Source organism: Balaenoptera borealis (genome assembly GCF_965194805.1).
Source record: "Balaenoptera borealis genome assembly, chromosome: 19".
NCBI lineage: Eukaryota > Metazoa > Chordata > Mammalia > Artiodactyla > Balaenopteridae > Balaenoptera > Balaenoptera borealis.
This window is the reverse complement of record NC_138878.1, coordinates 60,245,220-60,260,658: the sequence shown is the minus strand read 5'-3', so window position 1 is coordinate 60,260,658 and position 15,439 is coordinate 60,245,220. Positions and strand designations below refer to the sequence as shown.

The following is a 15,439-nucleotide window of genomic DNA, read 5'->3' as shown; positions in this document are numbered from 1 at the left end:
TACGTAAACTAAATGGTAGCCACTCATTATTAGCTGGGGAGAAGAAATCAAGTCGGAATTGGTCCTGGAAGAGGTGTTTTATGACAGGCCTGGCACATAGTAGGGCCTCAATCCATACTTGCTGAATGACTAAATGAACAAACCCACCCACAAACACCTGAGTGCCTGAGATGCCCACCCCTTTATCTCAGCGCATTATAGCCACAGTCACCATTACTGAGCTTCTGCTGTGTTGTAGGCACCCTTAAACCATCTCATTAATCCCCACGAAGACCCTCTGGGGTCAGTCCTATTATTGTCCCATCTAAGAGACAGAGAAACAGGCTCAGAGGGGGGAGGTCACCAACCTAAAGTCACACAGAGACAGGCACGTGCACACTTCCCCAGGAGAACTATGTGCTCTCCATCTATGAAGTGGTGTGGATGTGTGGTCCTCCCTGGTCGCTATGGTCCTTCCAGGCACCCCCAGGCTTTTCTTTGGCTCTTCACCCTCCTAAACACTGGGGTGGAGTGGGGAGCTGATGGAAGGAAACTACACCCCTTCTCCACCTGCCCTGTGCCTGACTCTCTCCGCGCACGGGTAACCCAGCCCTGGCCCCTGCAGTTTGCTCCTGGCACTTTGGCCAAGGTCGCTGGAGACAGACCTGAGGCAAGGACCTCTGCCCATCTGGAGGTCTCGGTCTTCCCACCTGTGTAATGGGCTCGGGAGTGGGGGGAGGGGGCGGGCGTGGTGACGCCCTGGGAAGAGGCAGGCCCGGCCCGGAGAGCGGGCCAGACCTGACACCGCCTCCCACCCTTTCCCCAGCGGTGGGCGCCGGATGCAGGCCAGGCAGAACGGCCCCCTTCCTTAAAGGGCCAGACGCCTCCTCAGCCCCGGCCTCGCGACCTGTTGTGGGGGTGAGGGTGGCTTGCCCCTCCCTCTCCAGCTCAGGGAAAAGTCAGCTTTCCAGACTTGGGTGTGAGGTGGGAAGGAATCAGTCTCGCCTCCCTTCCCCGCATCTCCCACCCCCGGGTCCCCAGACCCGGGAGCAGGAGGTGCCACCCCCAACTCAGAGGTGCTAAGCCCGCCCTCCTCTTCCGCCCGCAGGCCCTCATCAGGCTCCGCCCTCTCGACGTCACCGAAGCCGGCGCCGATTGGCCGACTGAACTGTCACTCCGGACACTTCCTCCTGGGCCGCAGCCGCCGAATTAAACTTTGGAGTGGGAAAAAGAGCCATCGGCGCCCGGCGCCGGACGACCCTCCCTTCCCTCCCACCCCCCGCCACCCCACTGCCGCCGGTAACACCCCCTTCTCCGCGGCCCCCGACCGAATTTTTCTCCAACTTCCGAGACCCGTGAGATTCCCGCCTTAGCACCCCAGCCCTCGGAATCCCTCTGCCCATTCCCAGGCCCGCTGTTGGATCCCTGGGATCCATTCGATCCCCGACTCAGAGACTCCTGCTCTCCACCCCAAGATCTGGTGAATCCCTCGAGCTCCCTTCTTATATGGATCCTCTTCTTAGAGCCACTGGATTCTTGGCTCCACCTGCTCCCTTTCCAATCCCTTCTTTCTCCAGGGAGCCTTTGGATCCTGGGCTCTTCTGATCCCTGTGACCCCGGCCTACTAGATTTTCTTTTTTGATTTCTTGGAATCTCCCAATCTCTGGGCCCCCCAAACCATTAGATTTCTCCTTTCTGATCGTCTGTGATCCCTTAATCCCCGGGCGGGCGTCTGATCCACTAGCTTCCTTTTCTCTAACTTCCCAGGGTCCCACCATCCTCGAGTTCCCTCAACCTGCCAGGATTTTCTTCTCGGATCCCCGGGATCCCCGCGCTCCTGCCACCAGCTAACAAGATACCTCGGATCCAGGGACCTGAGCCTCCCTGCTCAGGCTCCTGCAGCCGGATCCCGGGTGGGCGCCGGGCGGCGGGTCCCGGGCCTCGCCCTATGGCCGCCGCCCCCTCCCATCCCGCCGGGCTCCCGGGCTCTCCCGGGCCGGGGTCTCCTCCGCCCTCTGGCAGCTTGGAACTGCAGGCGCCGCCACCGCTGCTGCCCCATGTCCCGGCGCCGGGCTCGGGGGTGTCCTTCCACATCCAGATCGGGCTGACCCGTGAGTTCGTGCTGTTGCCCACCGCCTCCGAGCTGGCCCACGTGAAGCAGCTGGCTTGCTCCATCGTTGACCAGAAGGTGAGGGCACAGGGTTCCCCCCATCTAGCTTGAGGAGAGGTCTGGAAGAGGGTGGAGGCGCTGGCAGAGGCGATCTCCAGCCCAGTATAAGGAAGAGGGAGAGAAGGGGCATAAGCCTTGGGCGACTGAGGGGTGGGGGTGGGGCATTGGCCCCCAGTTGCCCCTCACTCCACTACTCCTTTGAGAGAGGCCTGGTCAGAGGCCCTAGAGGCCTCCCCAAATTGCATGTCCCTGCGTGTTGTTGTTTGCTGCAGACAGCATGGAGGAAGGGAGGGACCGGTGAGGTGTAGGAGCCGAGAGGAAGGGGCAGGTGGGAGCAACAGATGTCAGGGGACCTCCCTGTCCAGGCCTATCCCCGGCCTCCCATTTGGTGGAAACAGTAGAAATTGAAGCCAGGCTGGCCATGGCGATCAAGTGACATGTGTGGGTGCGGGTGCCTGCAGTAGCTGCCAGGGGCAAGTGAGGTCTCAGAGTCCAATCTCTGCCCTCCCCCAGGCTTGAGTGTGTGTGGAGGGGCAGGTGCGCCTCTTCACAATCCCCAGAGGCTCTGAGGTCTGTGTCCCCTCTCCTGATCAGTGTCTCCCCCCCCCCCCGCCCCCAGTTCTGATGCTAGTCTGTTAAAACGAACCTTCCCCAATCCCACCCCACTCTTCACTTTGGACACCAGGGTCACTGGGGTTGGGGCCTGGGGGAGCACGGCAAGGGGAAATCAGGTGGGACGCAATGCTTGGATTCTAGAATGTTAAAAGTTAGAATAAAAAAAAAAATTGGAATAGTGGGCTACTCTATTGTTGGAATTTTGGACTGTAAAAGTGTTAAAATGTTAGAATTCTAAATTGTTGGAATATGCAACTGCTAGGTAACTGAACTCCTCTGATATTAAAGTGTTCAAACATTAGAACCCGAGGTTGTTGAAATACTAAAACATTAAAATGTTGGAATATTTGATTCCATCGTTGTTAGACTCCTAGAGCATAAAAATGTTAGAATTCTGGAATGCTGGGTCGTTGAAATCCTTTCATGCTAAGATATTCAAATATTAGAATCCTAGTTTGGCAGATTCCTAGAACTTTAAAATATTAGACTACTACTAATCTAGGTTATTAAAATCCTAAAACTTATCATGATAATTTGTTGGAATTTAGAATGTATAATCCTATAATGTGAGCATGCTGGAATCCCAAAATACCCAAATTGTAGAATCTTCTTAGATTCCTGGGAATGAATTCTTTGGGCTGCAGACAAAACGTTAGGAACTGGGCCAACTCCCCCATTTTACAGACAAGGAAACTGAAGCTTAGAGAAAGACCTCCAAGGCAGTCAGGACCCTGGCAGTCCTGGCCACCTGTGGACCCTCTCCCAGCAACAAGAACAGATAGAGCTTCCTTTGCCACCTACCCCAAACCCCAAAACTAGCAGGCCCAGCTCGCACTCAGCCTGCTCCTTGGGAAAACAGGCTGGGGAGAGGGCAGATTGTCCCCTGGGTGAAATTCTTTATCCGGTGCTCAGGTCCTCAGCCTACCCCCTCAGGCCTCACCGCAGTTTTATTTTCTGCCCCCCCCCCCCAACCCAGTCCAGGTGTGGTAGGGCCCCTTTCCTTCCTTCCAGTGGCTCCACCTGGGTGGTTTCACTTTCTGTTCTACCAGGTTTCATTTCCTGCCCCGCCTCCCCAAGCTGGGGACCAGGACACCTGGGTCCCTGAGGCACTGGGTGGGGGACACCGTGCCAGTTTCCAGCTCCCTTGAGCCCTAGCCTTTCCGCACCCCCTCCCCCCCCCCCAAACTAGGAGTCCTAAATCCCCTCCTTCCAGATCGCCCAGCCCCAGTGCTGGGCCTGGAGCCAGGTAACAGGGACAACAATAGATCCAGGAAGGAAGCTGGGGGTGAGGGGGAGCGGGAGGTGGTGGGGAGATAAGGGAAGGGGTGCTCACGCAGCCCTACCCCCCTCCATCTCCAGAAGATTCTAGGTGCCCACGCTCCCAGAGCCACTCTCCCAAACTCTGGCCAGCGCTCTCTCCCAGCACACCTGGGGCCCTGGCACCCTGCCCAGCTCAGCTCGAGCTGGGCTTGGGAGGGAGCGGGCAGGAAGCGAGGGGCTGCGGGGTCTCTGAGTTTCCGGGGGAAACAGCCGGCCCTGCCCTGGGAGGGTTCCAGACCGCTGCTTTGAGCTTTTCCGTCACCACCTCCCTCTCCCGCCCCTCAGTTCCCCGAGTGTGGCTTCTATGGCCTTTACGACAAGATCCTGCTCTTCAAACATGACCCCACGTCGGCCAACCTCCTGCAGTTGGTGCGCTCCGCCGGAGACATCCAGGAGGGCGACCTGGTGGAGGTGGTACTGTCGGGTGAGAGGCCGAGGCAGGCCTAGGGGCGCAGCCTCGAGCGGGGGCGGGGCATCGGGAGGAGGGGGAGGGGAGGTGGGCCCAGAAACTTAGTTCTTAAAGTTAGGGACCTGCGGTTCTAAGCCTTGGCTGCAAATTAGAATCACCGCGGGAGCTTTTTACAAACTACCGCTATGGAATGGGTAGGTGTGGTGCCTGCACATTGTGGAATTCGCACAGCACTGAACATAAACCATCCACGGCAACGCGGATGAATCTCACACACCTAATGCTGAGGGACAGAAGCTAGACATCAGACTACATATTGTATCATTCCATTTACGAAGCACAAAGACAATTACGCTATTTTGTTAGAAGCCAAGAGAGTGGGTACCATTTTGGCAGCTGGAGTTGGGTGGGGGGGCACAATGGTTTAAACTTCCATTTATCCATCAGGATGCTGGTGACATGGGCATGTACAGTTTGACAATTCATTGAGCTGTGCATTTCTGATATGTCCTTTCCTAGACCTACGTTACACTTTGATGTAAAGTTAAAAATGTTTTGCTGCCTGTGCCTCCTCCCAGTGAAATGCTAAATTAAATCAGACTCTGCGGCGTGAGATGAAACCCGGGTGCCTGTATTTTCAGCCAAAATCTAGTCCACCCACTGGCCATTCCCATTTGATGGATGGGCAAGCTCTCAGCACTTAGAGGACTCTTTAGCCCTTGGTTCCTTCAGGAGGGTGGGGTAGGGGGGTGGGAGGTACCTTACTCATGGCTGTATGTCCTCCCCTGCCCCCCACCCCCACCCGGAGTACTGCAATGCTCTGTAAAATTTGTTGGATGGATGGATGGATGACAATTAGAAGTTTGGATTAATGGGACTTCCCTGGTGGCGCAGTGGTTAAGAATCCTCCTGCCAATGCAGGGGACACCGGTTCGATCCCTGGTCCGGGAAGATCCCACATGCCGCAGTGTGTCACAACTGCTGAGCCTGCACTCTAGAGCCCGCGAGCCACAACTACTGAGCCCACGTGCCGCAACTACTGAAACCTGGGCGCCTAGAGCCCATGCTCCACAACAAGGAAGCCACCGCAATGAGAAGCCCGCGCACCGCAACAAAGAGTAGCCCCCTCTCGCCTCAACTAGAGGAAGCCCACGCGCAGCAACGAAGACCCAACGCAGCCAAAAAATAAATTAAAAATAAATAAATAAATAAAGAGCATAAATCATTAACAAAAGAAGAAGAAGTTTGGATTTACGTCCCTCGTATAGGCTTGCCACCCTTGGATTTTTATCTTCATCCTGGTCTCTTCCCAAACCCAAGTCTTGTTCGTGCAGCTGTCTCCCTGACGCTTTTACTCGGCAGCTCCAGGCCTCTCAGATACAGCCTGTCCAAGACAGAAATCTTGATTTCGCCCTTCTAAACCTGCTCTTCCCACAGTCTTCTCCAGCTTGGTGAAGGGTATCACCATTCACCCAGGTGCTCATGCCCCAAACTTCGGGCCATGCCTGGCTCCTCTTTTTCTCTCACCCCTTCACTTGGTCCATCCTCAAATCTACTGGTCTCACCCATCCTGAATCTATTTCTTTACTCCCTCCACTGATCCAAGCCGCCATCACCTCCTGCCTAGACTATTGCAGTAGCACCTAAGTCAGCTCATGACACTCCACTGCTCAGAATCCTCCCCTGACTCTGCATTACCCTCGGAACAAAATGCAAACTCCTCAACGTGGCCTCAAGGCTGTCCATGACTTGGGCCCTGCCAGTTCCCCAAATTCATCTTTTAACACTGTCCTTACTTTCTTTGTTCCAACCATCTTGTCTGCCTTCTGTCCCTTAAAGAAATCAAGCTCCCTCCCACCTCAGGGCCTTTGCACTTGCTGTCCTTCTCCCCCACCCCCGACCCTGTCCTGTCTTCTCATAGCTAGCACCTTCTTGTTATTTGGATCTCAGCTTAAATGCCATTTCCTCCATTGTCAGAAATGTCCTTGTTTGTTTATTTGTTTTATGTATCTTTTCCTTCTCCTCAAAAGAATGTCAGATCTCTGAGAGTGGTGAAACTCTCTTGTTCAGAGCTTTATCCTGCGCGTGTAAACAGTGCTTGGCACATAGAACAGAGTCCCCTCTCCATTGCATAATACTAAGAAAAATAGCTTAATATTAGACAGAAATTGGGGGTGGGGGGGATGGGGGTGGGGAGAGGAACAAGATTTAGTCTAAAAATGAAACTTTAAAATAATAGCTGGGCTTCCCTGGTGGCGCAGTGGTTGAGAATCTGCCTGCCAATGCAGGGGACACGGGTTCGAGCCCTGGTCTGGGAAGATCCCACATGCCGCGGAGCAACTAGGCCCGTGAGCCACAATTACTGAGCCTGCGCTTCTGGAGCCTGTGCTCCGCAACAAGGGAGGCCGCGATAGTGAGAGGCCCGCGCACCGTGATGAAGAGTGGCCCCCACTCGCCGCGACTAGAGAAAGCCCTCGCACAGAAACGAAGACCCAACACAGCCATAAATAAATAAATAAAAATTTAAAAAAAAAATAGCTAACATTTATTGAGCATTTTCTCTGAGCCAGGTACTGTTTTAAGAGCTTTCCGGGAAGTCCCTGGCGGTTCAGTGGTTAAGACTCTGTGCTCTCACTAATGAGGGCCCGGTTTCGATCCCTGGTAGGGAAACTAAAATCCCATAAGCCGCGTGGCGCGGCCAAAAAAAAAGCTTTCCATATATTCATTTAACCCATAAAAAAGAACCATAGGGACTTCCTTGATGGTGCAGTGGTTAAGAATCCGCCTGCCAATGCAGGGGACACGGGTTCGAGCCCTGGTCCGGGAAGATCCCACATGCTGCAGAGCAACTGAGCCCTCGAGCCACAACTATTGAGCCCGCGGGCCTAAAGCCGGTGCTCCGCAAAAAGAGAACTCACCGCAATGAGAAGCCCGCGCACTGCAACGAAGAGTAGCCCCCGCTCGCCGCAACTAGAGAAAGCCTGTGCGCAGCAATGAAGACCCAACGCAGCCAAAAATTAAAATAAATTAATTAATTTTAAAAAATAGAAATAAAAAAGTGTAAGCGGAACATTCATCAAAATAAATTTTTAAAAAAAGAACTATAAGGCGATACTATTATGATACTGGGCATGTTCTTCCCTAGATACCTGCATGGTCCAGACCCTTACCTTTTTCAGGTCTTTTGTCTTTTTTTTTGTTTTTTTTTGGCAGGCGGATTCTTAACCACTGTGCCACAAGAGAAGCCCTATCTGTTTTTTTAATTAAGTTTTTTTAAATTGTGATGAAATATATGCAACATAAAATTACCATCTTAACCATATTCTAAGTCTAGTGTTCAGTAGTGTTAATTACATTCACAATGTTGTGTGACCAACCTCCAGAACTGTTTTCATCTTGCAAAACTAGAACTCTGTGCCCATTAAACAATTCCCCATTCCCCCTCCCCGGTCCCTGGCATAGGCACATAGGTGTTTTGGCCAATGGTGGAGCTGGGATTTGAACCCAGGTCGAATGAAATGTAGGATGCGAGTAAATGATTGAAGGAAAGATCAAACATTGCAGTTGAGAGGACTGTGTGAAACCTGGGAATGCGGAGGCTGAAATGGCCACCGCTGGTCCCGACTCAATCATCCGCCCCTCCCTGCTGCCTGCAGCTTCGGCCACCTTCGAGGACTTCCAGATCCGCCCGCACGCCCTCACGGTGCACTCCTACCGAGCGCCTGCCTTCTGCGACCACTGCGGAGAGATGCTCTTCGGCCTGGTGCGCCAGGGCCTCAAGTGTGACGGTGAGAGGCGGAGGGGCTGGAGGCGGGGCCAAGAGGTAGGGTGTGGGCGTGAGGGCGGGGCCGGGATGGAGCTCAGGGCCAGGAGGTGGGGCCTAAGAGGTGGGGTTCGGAGGGAGGGGTGAGCGCCCAGAGGCAGGGCTTGGGGGAGGAACTGGAGGTGGGAACAGGAGGCGGGGCTTGGGTGGAGGGAGGGGTCTGGGTGGGGCTCCGTTTGGGGGTGGGGACTGGGAGGTGGAGCTCCGAGGGAGTGGTAAGGGGCAGAGCTTTGGGGGAGAACAGGGGTGATGGGGAAGAGGGCGGAGCCTATATCAGTCAGGGATCAACAGGAGAAATGGAGTCTGTAGGGAGGCATATATTAAGGGATTTTTGGAAGGAATTGGCTTACAGGTTTGTGGGCGCTGGCCACTCTGAAATCCGCAGGGCGGGTCGTCAGGGAGAGCAGGCAGGAGATGAAGCTGCTCTCCAACTGGGAAATCTCAGCTCGGCTCTTTCAGCCTTTCAACTGATTGAAACAGGCCCACCCAGATTAACTAGGATGATCTCCGTCACTTAAAGTCAACTGATTGTGGACTTGAATCACATCTCCAGATACCTTCGCAGCAACACGCAGATTATCGTTTGAGTAACTGGGGATGTGACACATAAAGCTGACTCTCAGAGTCCACCTCTTGGCAACTTGGCACTTCCGTCTGCTAGGGCTGTCCTAACAAAAGATCACGGGCTGGGTGGTGTAAACAAGATCTGGGTTCTGACAAGATATGGTTCCTGGTGAGGGCTCTCTTCCTAGCTTGCAGATGGCCACCATCTCCTCCTGTGCTCACATAGCACGTGGAGAGAGAGCGATTTTTCATGTCTCTTCCGTTTATAAGGACCCCAATCCCACTGATGAGGGCCCCATCCTTATGGCCTCATTTAACCTTAATTACCTCCTTAAAGGCCCCATCTCCAAATACAGTCACATTGAGGATTAGGGCTTCAACATATGAATTTGGGGAGAACACAAACATTCAGTCCATAACAGGCACCCATACACGTCTCCCTAAATCACACTTAAAAAAAATAAAGGAACACAGTGTGTTCCTTTGAGACAAGATGTCTCAAGGTTAAGCCCAAGTGTCAGGATCCGCAGGTTCACTGTTCCCGTCTTTGATGCTTCTGAGGGGGAATGCCGAGATCACGCCTCCCCTGCAGAGGAAGGCCGCACACCCGCCTTGGCTCTGCTCTTCACACAGCGGATGAAGACCATCCATTATATGATGACGACCTGCATCTCCATTGGTGCTCAGTGTGCCCCACTATTAGAGGCGTATTCTCAGATGTTCCATTGCCTAAGGATCTCCAGCTCTGTGGCTGTCATTCTCCTATAGAAATCCGGAGTCCCTGATACCTTGTGTTCCAGATGACCCACAGCATCGACTAGGGTTGTTATCATGCAGCCCTAAATATACTTGTGGAGGACTTCCCTGGTGGTCCAGCGGTTAGGACTTTGTGCTTCCACTGCAGGGGGCGCGGGTTCGATCCCTAGTCAGGGAACTAAGATCCCCACATGCCGCACGGCACGGAAAAAAAAAGTTAAATACACTTGGGGCATTATTTAAGGACTCTAGGGATAATAGCTGTATCAGGCCTGCAAAAAACCAGTTTACTGCATTCAAAGCTGCTATCAATATTGCCATCGTCCACATGCCATATCCAACTCTTGAAGTCTTGGTTTATGTAACCGTTGTCATGGAGCAACCCTGGTATCACTAAGTTCTAATGGCCATTCTCCGAATGGACTTCATCGGCCCAGCATCACAGATGATGGTCCAAGTTCATAGGGTTCCAAAAGAGGCCCAGATGCCTGTACTTTATGCCATTGACACCTTCCTACGGGAGTTTGGTTCTACCTTGATACTCATAACAGGACCCATAGATGAGATTCTGAAATTCTGTGAAGCATGTGAGTGATTAAAGGCCAAAACTGGGACATGGTTCCTGTGCGCAATTTGCCATCCTGAAACTCTCCTCGTAACACCAACAGCAATCCCCAGGCTTGCCTCTGCAGCGTGACATTGTGCATTTGAGACAGTGCCTATGATGAGGAATTACTGCGCAGGAAAGTCTATAACAGGCCGGCTGCCAGAAGACAGGCTTCATAAAATGTCCGAAGGAAGCTTCCAAAGGCTGGAGGAACATTCTTTACTCCAGAAAGAGATCCTGGAATCATTTGGAATCACCAGAGATGTATGGAGAAGCGTTCAGGAAGTCCAGTAGGAAATGACAAGCTGAGCCTGACTCTTTCATGGTCAAGGATTAAAAATAGAAAAGAAAAGAAAGAACAAAGTCACACTTCCACATGATATGATACAACCATCCCGAGTACAACTGAAAATGCTCTCTTTCCCCATAAGACGATGTCCTTGTGTGATATTCCCTCTTCTCCTTTGACATTCCGTAACAAATATCACGGTATAAAGTTAATTATTATTAATATCTTATGTTAGATGATAAGGGGGTAGAAGAGGGAAGAAAACAAAAATATTTGGTGTACGCACATATTCATAACAAAGTAAGGAAGAAATACTATGACTGTCCTCAAGGCTGCAACTGGTCACGTGGCTGTGGCTTCCTTCTCTTCCTTCTCCACTGCCTGGTCCATATTCCCTTTGCCCTCAGCCAGCACCTCACCTGCTCATGGTGTTTTGTCTGTTGGGGTGGCCCAAAACTTTATTCCTTTTTTTGGCTTCACCGAGTGGCTTGTGGGATCTCAGTTCCCCGACCAGAGATTGAACCCGCGCCCTAGGCAGTGAAAGCGCGGAGTCCTAACCACTGGACCGCCAGGGAGTTCCCCAAACCCTTATTCCTGAAGGCTCTCAGCCATTAGCAGTTCTGCCTGAATTGGGTTTTGTAGTTTTCCGCTGATGTTAATTACACTAGGAAGAGGCATCCTGAGGGACCTGCTGTGTTACAGATCTTCAGAAAAGGAGAAGGTGGCGGGGGTGGGGGTGGGGAGCTGAGCTTTAGTGCCCACGTCAGGTGGAGGCTATGTCTCTGACCGTCGAGCGCCCCACACAGGCTGCGGACTGAACTACCACAAACGCTGCGCCTTCAGCATCCCCAACAACTGCAGTGGGGCCCGCAAGCGACGCCTGTCGTCCACGTCTCTGGCCAGTGGCCATTCGGTGCGCCTCGGCACCTCTGAGTCCCTGCTCAGCATGGCTGATGAGCTGGTGAGCGGCTGGGGGAGTGGGGAGGGGTGGGGAGGGGTGGGGGTTGGGGGTTGATGAGGCCCAGGCGCAGGGGCGACGTGCTGAGGTGTCCCTTTCCACCTTGCCATCTGACAGAGCCGTAGCACCACCGAGCTCATCCCTCGCCGCCCCCCGTCCTCGTCCTCCTCATCTTCTGCCTCATCCTACACCGGTCGCCCGATCGAGCTGGACAAGATGCTGCTGTCCAAGGTCAAGGTGCCACACACCTTCCTCATCCACAGCTACACGCGGCCCACCGTCTGCCAGGCTTGCAAGAAACTGCTCAAGGGCCTCTTTCGCCAGGGCCTGCAGTGCAAAGGTCAGCGGGGGCCCCCCACGTTGGGGGGTGGTGAGGGACTGAGTCAGAACACCCCCCATCACACAGACACACTCAGAGGCTGGGCTTCTGGCAGGAAACAAAAATCTCTGTTCTGATCCTTAGAAGCGCAGGGCCTTGGAAAGGGAGTGCCCTGAATCCTGAAGTTCTAGAACCTTTGGAATTCTGGAATCCTATAACCTCAGTCATTAGAAACTTGGAATCCTAGCACCTAAGAAATCTAGAATCATATGGTGCTTAGCATGGAATTCTAAAACCGTAGAACTTGAGAATTCTTGAATCAGAGAACCTTAGAAACATAAGTTTCAAGAATTCTAGATCATAGGATTCAGCAAAAAGAATCATAGAACTTTAGACTCATAAATATTAGAACTATCAAATTATAGATTCTCAGAATGTTAAAACTTTAAAACCATAAGAATTGAGAAGAAACTTGGACATCAAACTCTGCAGTCTTAGAAATCTAGAATCATAAGGACCTTAGCAAAATAAGTTTTCATACAATTCCAGGATCTTTGATGTATAGCAGCCCAGAACCTCAGAGTCTTCAAACTTCTCAACCAAGCACTGGTTCTCAACCAAGGACAGTTTTGCCCAAGGGGGGATGTTTGGCAATGTCTGGAAACATTTTTGTTTGTCATGTGGGGCTGGTGCTACTGGCATCAGGTGGATAGAGGTCAGGGATGCTGCTAAAAATCCTATGATGTTCAGAAGAGTCCGCCACAACAAGGAATTTTCCAGCCCAAAATGTTCATAGTGCCAAAGGTTGAGAAACCCCGCCCTCAAAAGCCTGAAGTCTAGAATCATAGAATGTTACATGTGATTACATTCTATAATTGTAGAAAGCTAGGGTGATGGATATTTACACTGTTAGAATTTTAGACCCTTACAGTACTAGGGCTATCAAGCCACAGACACTTCATCTGGCCCTCCTCTATTTAATCAAGCCTCTCCATAGTTGGGGACTGTGGCTTAAAGGAGGGATGACCAGGGAAGGGTCATTTAGCTTTCCTGCCCCAAAAAGCAATAGCAAATTCTTTTGAGACTGGGGGCTAGGGGTCAAGGGTCAACCCTTAGAGGTGACCTCTCTTCCCCCTCCCACCCGTCTCCATGTTCCCTGTCCTCCTACCAGATTGCAAGTTCAACTGTCACAAACGCTGTGCCACCCGAGTCCCTAATGACTGTTTGGGGGAGGCACTCATCAACGGAGGTAAGAGGCTGGGGGCTGAGCGGGAAAGGGCAGCAGGACTGGGTTCCGGAGGCCCCTCTGATGCCCCTGTCCTCCCAGATGTGCCGATGGAGGAGGCCACTGATTTCAGCGAGGCTGACAAGAGCTCCCTCATGGATGAGTCAGATGACTCGGGTTTCGTCCCGGGCTCCCACTCAGAAAATGCTCTCCATGCCAGCGAGGAGGAGGAAGGCGAGGGAGGCAAGGCCCAGAGGTACCCAGGGCCCTCTCCAGCGAAGGCCCTTCTCCGTCCCTACAATGGGTTGACATCACCCCATTTTTATAAATTTCCCAGGTTCCTGAGGCGAACTTTTTCAAGCATCCAAACTTTATTTTTTTTAACCTAACCTTTTTTCCTGATTTACATTTTTAACAAGTTTTAATGGAAGCCTATTTTAACTTATATTGTTTTTCTTTTATTGGAACTGGTAATACAGTCACTCAAAACGTATATAGTCAACCCCTCCCACTTCCCTGCCTCTCAGCTGCCCAGCCCCTCTCCCCAGAGGATGACAGTGGGATTAGGTTCTGGTGGGTCCTTCCAGAAACAGTCCATATGGCAAAGTGACAGTACAAAGGGTGAGAATATGGACTCTGGAACCAGACTGCTGTATGGCCTTAGGCAAGAGATTAACCTCTCTGGGTCTCAGTTTTCTCATCAGTAAAATGGGGATAAAGTAGTACCTACTGTATAGGGTTGTTGCGAGAATGAAATGAATTAATGTAAATAAAGTATGTAAAACAGTACCTGGTATACAGTAAGTGTTAGTTTAACTCTTATCCCAGAGCCCTAAATCTTAAAAAGGAAGGGAAAATATCCATTTTCTTTCAACCATTTTGGCCTTGGATTGATTTGTATGGCCTTTAAACAAGTTCTTTCTCCTTTTGGTGCCTCAGTGTTCCCGTCTGTAAAATGGGGAAAGGAAAATATTCCCAACGAACTGACAGGGAGTGGCTTTCTTCTGGCATGGAAGCTTTGAAAAATAATAACTTTTACTTAATTACACATTTTAAATTAGAAATGGAATTAATCTTCAGCTTCACTAGAATGTGAGTTCAAGTGCTCGAGGGCAAGGATATTTATCCTCCTCCCGAGTGCCTAGGACAAGGCCTGGCTTCCTCCATGGATGACTGTTTATCGAGGTGGCAGGAAAGCAGCAGGGCTAAAAGCACAGGGCACTGGAGGCTGAGAGATGGATCCCAGCTCCATCACTTAAACTGCTGGTCCTTTCTCTGCCTGCCTCGGTTTCCTCCTGGAGACTGAGGACATGCCTTACAGAGTGTGCAAATTCTATTTGATCATGCAGGGAAAGTGCTTGCCAAGTTATAAGTGCTCAGAAAATGGAAAAGGAGTTCTCCCTAGTATTTGAATCTTGAATCTCTAAAGTGGGAAGGGTGAGAGATGATCCATTTGGAGGTATGAGAAGAAAATATTTGCATTTCCATTTCTCTATTTTTAATCTCATCCTTTGAACCTTTTCACTTTTTTTCATATGTTTTAGAAAAAATTTTTTTAATTGAAGTATGGTTGATTTACAGTGTTGTGTTAGTTTCAAGTGTACAGCAAAGTGATTCAGTATATATATATATATATAGAGAGAGAGAGAGAGAGAGGGAAGAATATATGTATTCTTTTTCAGATTCTTTTCCATTTTAGGTTATTATAAGATACTGATAACTGCTATCAAAAATAAAATTAGAAAGGAAATGAGAGGGGATAGAAAATGGGGACAGGCTATCTTACTAAGGGTCGTTAAAGGAGCCCTCTGTGAGGAAATATTGTAGCTTTAAAGAGATCTGAGGGAGGGGAGGGAAGGAGTGGTGTGGAAGATATCTGGGGGAAGAGGCTACCAAGCAGAGGGAACAGCAAGTGCAAAGGCCCTGAGGTAGAACCAAGAATGTTGCAGGAGTAGCAAGGAACCTGGGATGGCTGAAGCAGGGAGAGTGATGGGAAGAGGATGGGAAGTGAGGCCAGAGGGGGGACGGGTATTCAGGTCACAGTGGTCACCGAGAGTTTCTTACTAGTGCCACCCGGCCCTAGCCACCTGGAACCTCAGAATCCCTTTCTCCCAGGTCTTTCCTGGGAGTGTTTAGTAATAGGCTATCAGAGTTGGACCTTGAAGGACTTGGTAGGGGAGGGCTGTTGGGAGAGGCAGCCTATTTCACAGATGAGGAAACCGAGTCTCAGAGAGGCAAAGAGAAGTGGCCAAGGCCTCTCAAGTCCAGGTCTAGCGCAGGGATCAAGAGGTTGTCGGTTCTGAAGTTGGGCAAGTCACTTAATTTCTCTCAGCCTTCATTTCCTCACTGTCCTAATAGCACGTGCACAGATGAGAGAAATGAGGCACAAGAGAGGTTGAGTCACT

At 51.3% G+C, this 15,439-nt stretch overlaps 1 protein-coding gene across 3 annotated transcripts in view; it reads left to right on the top strand.

Annotated features, from left to right (window-relative positions):
- Nucleotides 1-15,439, top strand: part of PRKD2 (protein kinase D2) — a 35,152-nt gene that overhangs the window by 1,294 nt on the left and 18,419 nt on the right. Inside the window, exons 1-8 of one of the 3 annotated variants that reach the window (XM_082369742.1) lie at nt 1,088-1,278; nt 1,747-2,167; nt 4,370-4,508; nt 8,150-8,281; nt 11,339-11,493; nt 11,608-11,830; nt 12,981-13,058; nt 13,137-13,290. In XM_082369742.1, coding sequence (XP_082225868.1) covers nt 1,928-2,167; nt 4,370-4,508; nt 8,150-8,281; nt 11,339-11,493; nt 11,608-11,830; nt 12,981-13,058; nt 13,137-13,290 — 1,121 coding nt within the window. In that variant the 5' untranslated portion in view covers nt 1,088-1,278; nt 1,747-1,927. Of the gene's footprint in view, nt 1-1,087; nt 2,168-4,369; nt 4,509-8,149; nt 8,282-11,338; nt 11,494-11,607; nt 11,831-12,980; nt 13,059-13,136; nt 13,291-15,439 lie in introns of those variants that run through there. The other 2 variants (XM_082369741.1, XM_082369740.1) reach the window with 2 other exon arrangements.